The sequence below is a fragment of the Sturnira hondurensis genome, unplaced genomic scaffold, assembly GCF_014824575.4.
Source record: "Sturnira hondurensis isolate 20B ecotype Veracruz unplaced genomic scaffold, ASM1482457v3 Scaffold0016284, whole genome shotgun sequence".
NCBI classification, from domain to species: domain Eukaryota; kingdom Metazoa; phylum Chordata; class Mammalia; order Chiroptera; family Phyllostomidae; genus Sturnira; species Sturnira hondurensis.
In genome coordinates, this window is record NW_028088915.1 from 6,173,959 (window position 1) to 6,181,063 (window position 7,105).

At 50.2% G+C, this 7,105-nt stretch overlaps 1 protein-coding gene across 1 annotated transcript in view; it reads right to left on the reverse strand.

Annotated features, from left to right (window-relative positions):
- The window catches only part of PFKFB3 (6-phosphofructo-2-kinase/fructose-2,6-biphosphatase 3), a 72,059-nt gene extending 66,160 nt beyond the window's left edge, over positions 1 to 5,899 (reverse strand). Inside the window, exon 1 of the mRNA XM_037065989.1 lies at positions 5,793 to 5,899. Within this exon, the coding sequence (XP_036921884.1) occupies positions 5,793 to 5,808 (16 nt within the window). The 5' untranslated portion in view covers positions 5,809 to 5,899. The remainder of the gene's footprint in view (positions 1 to 5,792) is intronic.
- Positions 5,900 to 7,105: the final 1,206 nt, after the last annotated feature.

Below are 7,105 nucleotides of genomic sequence, written 5' to 3' on the forward strand. Positions count from 1 at the left end.
CCTGCCAATTACCGACATGGGTGGACCTGTCACTACCTAGACTCTGTGCCCCCAGGCTAGTGTCTTCTGCACACATTTCATTCCTAATGAGAGGCGTGTGCTGCCACACCTCACAGGCTTCACCCAGCATCTGCGTCACCACTTTTCCTGCCTGTGGGTATCTGCCAGGGCTGCTCTCAGAACTGTCCTGGTAAAGGAATAATACTTAGAGACCAACCCATCTGTAAACATGGCCACATTCCCGCAGACAGAGTGAGTGGTCTCACATGTAGTCAGTCACCTGGGAGCCACCACATTGAGGGACCGGCTGAAGTTAGAGAAGAATTGGACCCTTACATTACGTCAGACCACAACTCCTGCAGAACAGCAGGCAGAGTGAGGGCTGAGAGCACTCCTCCCCTCCCCTCCCCTCTCTGCCTTCCTCTGCCCCACTGCCTTTGTACCCTCCAACCACCCTTTTGTGGCCCTCTTTGTCCCCATTTTACCCAGCTTTCACCCTAAATACAACAATTGGGAAGGACAGGAAGGGTGGCCTTCCTTACATCCCCAAGGTGCTGTTTCCCATACCTCCTGGGGACCGGCTCCAATAAGGAGGGAAGAGAAAGGCCAGATGCTGGGACAAAGATGAAGGTCCAGACCCCACCCTCGGGAAGGTCCCAGTGGCCTGTGAAGTTAGAGGAGAGACTCACAATTCACATAAGAATGTGATGGATGCTTGAACACTTCAAAGATCTACTGGTGCTTTTAGCTCTTCCCTGCATGAGACAGCCCCATATCTGAACTAACCAATCAGACTACACCTTATGCTCACAGCACCTGTTGATATTGTTAATGTTGTTCAGAACTTGATAGTTCCCCAAAAGTAGCAAAATGGTGACCAAAGTAAAAATCAGAAATGTGTCCATCTTGCTTTCATTTAAGGCTTGCTATTGTCTTTATTTTAAATTCACATGTGGGGAGAGGAACATAATCTTTCCGTGATTATGGTTTCTGATTATCTTATTTGGCTCTGCAAATACCCATTCCAGAGGAAACTGGAGTTTTTGAGAAATCAACCAAGCACAAGTGTTTATGAAGCACTTGCTACCCACCTGGCCCTATAGAAGTAGGATATACAGACCCTCCCCCAAATATCTGACACATGAACATCCAGGAAGCATTTTTGAGGACAAGTTTAAATCTCTGGTTATGGGACAGGACACACCTGCAGAAGTCCCATCTGCACAGAGTAGATGGAAAAGGGGGCCGAGGAGATTTGAACTCGAGCAGGGAGGGCCATAAGGGACGAGAGACACAGGCATGTGCATATGTGCATGGGCACATGCGCACACACGTGTAAATGCAGCACAGAGGATGGTTGGCATTTGGGAGAGTGCAGCTGGGTCCGAGAAAAGGACAGGATGTTGGACGGAAGCAACAGATTACAAAAGCACGGGGCGGTCGGAGGCTGGGCACTATTGGATGCTGAGGAACACACCTACCACAGCAGAGAACGCACTTTAAGGAGCAACAGGAAAAGTTGGAAGGGTACAGATCAATGATAAAAGGCCTGCAAAGACACTGTCAGCTGAGAGTTCACAAGATAAGCCACAGAGGGGAAACCTGGAGATGGAAGGCCCCAACTGAACACCAAGCCCAAGTTGATGTCCCTTGGGGAGCATGCTGCAGTCGTGTCAAGGGCAGAGCTCTGAAAAGGCCTGGAAGACCTGTTCTCACCCAGAAAGCTGGTGGGTTCCAAGAGAGGAGAGAGCACCCCAGAACACAGCCAGCCCAGAGCAGAGGGTGGTGCCCTGCACAGCATAAGCACTCAGGAGAGGAAGGAAAGAACTGAGGACCAGCCCACGTCCTCCCAGACAGTGTCTTTGCACTCCCACTGAGAGAGAGAAGAAAGGGAGGTCCTGGTGTAGGGTCCAAAAGTGCTGATCTATCTGTGATTGAGTCCCTCTTGCAAGAAGCTGATCTGCAGGAATTCCAAAGGTTTGGCTCCCTCCGCGATGGCATAAGTTGTTTTTTCCTATGTTCTCTAGGCATCCCTGGAACCTTGTGATCAGCAGAGGGCTTATCAGCTCATGGTTCAGCTGTGGTCTGACACCCGGCAGTCACCTCCACAACACCCAACAGGAGCTATGCACTCAACAGCTCACCGCAGTGTCCTGAGTCACCTCAAGAGGGGCAGAGGCCAGCTGTTTTCATGAGCAAGCCCATCTCGATCCGTCTGCATACATCTCTCAAAGATTCGGATGAGTCTGTCATCTAAGTCTGTCTCTCTACTTGATGCTAATGTGAAAGAAGTTGCTGGTTCATAATGAGACATCATATTGTATGGTTTCTGCCTAATATACAGCATATCATATCACACCATACCATACCATACATCATATCCTAGCACGCGGTCTGTGCTGGAACGGCAGAATACAGACATCAAAGTCCCAGCTCCGTTTAGCACCAAGTTTGATGAGGGAACTTTGACAAGTTATGCAACTTTTCTAAACCTTGCTCCCTTCACCTTTACAATGGAAGTAATGACACCAGGCAGCCCAGAGGGTAGTTGTGAGAATAAATGAACACATATATGGCCCTTAGCACAGCACCAAGGACTTGGAAGGTGCTCAGTGTTGGTTTGGTATCTATTGTTATTCATTCCTAGAACCTCAACCCGCTAGTCCCTGTCCCTTCTGAAGGTGGGGATGTGCAAGATTACTGAAGACATACTTATAGGTTTCCCAACCTAAAAGAGACATTAAGAATTTAGTCAAGAACCCAATCTCCAAGCACAGCCACACCTGAATCACCTGGGAAAAATCCCCATTTATCCTATTTTAAAAGAACCGCCTCCCTTCATAGCTAGGTTCTAGCTGTAACCACCCATTCATGACCTTCCTCCCAGAGTCTCATTTTTTCCGCCCCTCCTGTTCTCACAAATTTTTCATGTTTCACTCAGGGATATTTCTTTCTCCTTACTCAAACCAATCTGAAAGAACCCTGGCCAAGGACCCAGCTCTGTTCCCCAACTACAGCCACCCACACCCTGGAACTGGCCAAGAAGAGAAATGACCACCGTGAGCCCAGGGCTTGCATTTCATTCCCACCTGCCAGCTGCTGCCCTGGCCAATCTCAGCCATTCCATTCACGCCACACAGTTTCTGCCTGACATTACCATGGCGCTGTGGACCACGCTGAAGAGGCAGGAAGGTCTAACTGTGGGAAGGGAATTGCCAAGTCTGTCTTATTAACACAGGGCCTCACGTGTGTCTGGTGCATCGCAAGTGACTCAATGTAGAGAATGAGCAAAGGAATGAAGGACTGAGCTGCTCCCAAAGTCTTACTTGTCAAGACCCAGGAATGCAGCATGGGAAGGGAAACTGGCAGGTAATTAACCTTCCAGAAGGTTAGCTAGAAGGAAGTTCTTCATCTGACTTCTCTTTGTCTTGGGGAGGAACAGCAAAGTCTTTTCATTTCCTACTTTTAAATCACTTTTTAAAATAGTTAATACATTTGTATATTTCAAAATTAAAAAAAAAAACATAATTTTCAACCCTTGTTCATCATTTAACCACCTGGAGCTCAGTTTCTTCGTTGGCAAAACAGGCGCTGGAGTGGGGCCTCCTGAGTGGGGAACGGTGCCAGGTGGACAGAAAAGCAAGCCCCTGAGCAAAGTGAGATCTGCCTGGAGGCAGAGGGTGGAGCCTGAAATCTCCGCCCTGTGACAGTTGCAGGAATGCAGTGCTGTGCTCAGCCTCAAAGGCAGACCTTCCACCTCCAGGCAGCTCCAGGTGATGTCTCATCCCGACCTTGCACAGACCCTGTTTCCCTGTCATTTCCACTTGTGCTTGCTTCCAAATAGGAGATGGCAACTCAGTGAAGTGGGAAGTTTTGTCTTAGACTCAAAGTCCTCCAGAGTCCCCACCCTAGCGTAGACCAAAGCTTCAGGAAACCCAAACACTGTTTCTCATACACTGGGAGATTCACAAATCAGCACCCACAGAATGAAGAGACAGTTTATTTCTCTTCACGAAGCAAAAAAAAATCCAAAAAGTTTAACATGGTTGCCAAAGTGTAAATGTCTGGTCGTGAGCGATGTGATAATACACTAAAATATGCTGTCATAAAGTGAAATCTTCATATATAAAAATCAGTTAGCTGCTCAGCTGATTGATCCTTGCTGCATAAGGGTTTCCCGGAGTGCTGTGACAAGTAAGCAGCCATTTCTGCCTTGTAGGTGTTTGCCACCAAAGACCTCAAGGACACAGTGGTCAGGAGAAGTGACCAACTGGGTGGAGAAATGACCACCCATATTGCAATTAAATGAGGTCAGGGAAGGACTCAGAAAGAACCTCTGAGAGAAGATGGCCATGTTATATATGGAATAATGGAGGCATTAAGGACAGTAACCAGGGGACTAAACGTCATTAGCTGATGGAGGACTTAAGAGAACTCATCATCCCTTTTCTTAGCTGTTTCCATTCTTCTTACCACCCCCAACTGTCAACAATCCCCCTTCATAATCTGGAGCTCATAATGGCACCTTAGCAACAAACTCTGTTTAAAGGACAAAGGCCGATATGGTGTCACAGCAACTGTAGCATTAACTGGACAACCTGAATTATGAGAAAAGTCGAAAGAGGTCAAGAAAGGTGCGGTGGGGCAGGGAGGAAGCTCACAGCGTGGCCCCAGGTACCAGGTCTCAGATACCCCAGAATCAAGGCTTCCTCTCACTTCTCACTCTCAGTTGTATCCAGGTGGGGGTGGGACTTGAGTGACAATAAGTCACCAGAGTCCAAGCCTCTCTCAACACAAATAGAAAAGGCAGAGGAGTCAGACAGTTCTGACTGGAAAGTAAATTTGAGCCTCCCTCCCTATCCTAGGCTCCCATCTGAGAGGGCCCTAGGGTCCCAGGTCAGCTCTAAAGTGCCTTGGGAGCAGCAGAGACTCTGTCCCTCTGCCCATAAAATGGGGCCAAATACATTGGCGACCCCCTTCAGGCAGGGACCGCAGGAGCATCTGAGACTTCCTGGCAGACCTTGCACGCACACTCACCATCCCATGCAGAAGACAAAGGGAAATGCTTAAATCCGAGGAGACATCATCGCCTAGGGAGGCAGGTGGGCCAGCTTGGGGCTCCATGCAGGGTGCCCTCGCACCCGGAGGAAGATCTTGACAGAGGGCGCCTTTCTAGTCCAGGCCGAACTAGGCTCGCAAAGAGACGGCTTTTACGTGCACCATCTCACCAGTCCCCACACAGCCGTCCCTATTCATGCGCCCGTTTTCCCAGTGAAGAAACTGAGGCTCCGGGCGATTAAATGACTTCCCACGGATAGAAGGCGGGAAAGGAAGGAGGCGGAACTCACACTGTAAACTGTCGTTTCACAAGCCTTGTCCCCAGCCCCGACCCTCAGCCCCCTTCGAGAATTCAGACTGCAGTCAGAGCGCGCAGCCCGGATCCAGCGCTGCAAAGATCCCGGCAGTGTCAAACTCCCTGATAGTCCATCCGGGGAACCCTATTCCATCTGCATCTCGAAGCTTGAACGGGGAGCGACTGTGGGGACGGTGGGCGGGGGGTGGTCGCTCGGAGTGCCGACGCTCTCGCCCAGGGCTCTGCGCTCAGGCTGCTGCGCACGGCCGGCCAGGGGCCCGAGGGGCGTCGCTGGCCCGGAGCGGCGCTGCGGTGCCGGAGCCTGGAACGCGGCGCCGGGTCTCCGCACTGCCCGCAGCCCAGGGCGCGGGCTCCGCACCTGGCCAGCGCGGGTCTCCGGGCTCCGCACCAAGCTCGTTGCCGTGGGGACCCCGCCTACCTTTGCTGAAGGGCATCTCGGAGGAACGCTCCCCGCAGGGCTGGCCCAGGACCCCAAGGCCAGGTGACGTCCAAGTGCCAGCCCCGGACTTCGGGGTGCCTCTAGGCGCCGGACGAAAGGCGAGGGAGGGGGGAAGGGACAAATTTGGGCAAAGCCCGAACGCGTCACCCACGGAGGAGGAACCCGGAGAGGCGGAAAGCGAGGCAGCGGGGCGGGCCCGGCCCTCGCGGAAGCCGCTTAACCCCTCGCTCCCCACCCGGCCGCGCCAGCAGCAACCCGTCCCAGCCCCCCGGAGCTTCGAGCTGCTCCTCCTGATGCCACTGAACGGAAAGCAAGCTCATCCTGTTCAGGAGGAAAATCAACGCACTGGTCAACTCCTTCGGGCTTTTCAGAGACATCATCCCTGGAAAGATTTGGGGAACTTTATTCCCTTTTTATCTTTAGGTCCTCAGGAGCATAGGACAGGCACAGGGGACTGCCCAAATGGTGGATGGCTTAAATTGAAATTACATCAGGGCTGGAGGAAGTCCTCCCTGAAAGTACTCAAAATCCTTCCTACTCCCTCGTCTCCTGCCCGGCTTTCTTTTCCTCCCCAGCACTCATCACCTCTGACAAAATTTTTATTTTGCTCTTTTGTTCACTGCTGTGTTTCTCAAGAACTTTGACCGTTACCTCACACACAGGTCAACAGATATGTTAATAACAACAATAATAAAAAATAATATAGGACTGAAGGAACTAAAGTTCCTAGAAAAATAGGAGATGGAGATCACCTTTCACATTCCTACTTATTTTGCCTCTGTAAAGGCTAGAACCTGAGAAAATGCTTCATTATTTGGTGGGCTCAAATGCCTCAAATTCAGGTCACCTTTCCAGTCAGGTCATCTTTCCAGTCACAATTCCCATGAAAAGTGCTGCTTTATATTGCAATTTAAAGAAATGATGTTAGAAGCAGTTTTCTGCTCTATATTTAAAGCACCCATGGCCTTCTTTCAGTGTAGTGAAAAAAACATCCCGGTGAGTTGAAAAGTAAGAGGTAGCGGGCTTTTAAAAAAAAATCATTTTTAAATTAGAATCAGTTTCTTAGCCTGCTAACTTTTATGGGTGATAGTTCAAACTCCTTCCTCATTTTTGAAGGGAGAAAATGCCTGAGGAGAAAGAAGTAATTGCTACTACTTCTTGTTATAAGTATATTATCCTTGGCTTGGGGAATCAGCCCTAGCAGAGCCTTCCGGAAAGATGCTGTAGCCTGGGCTTGGCTGGAGATCAAGATGGTGAGCGATCAGGCTTCAGCTCCTGTGCCAGGGCCCTGG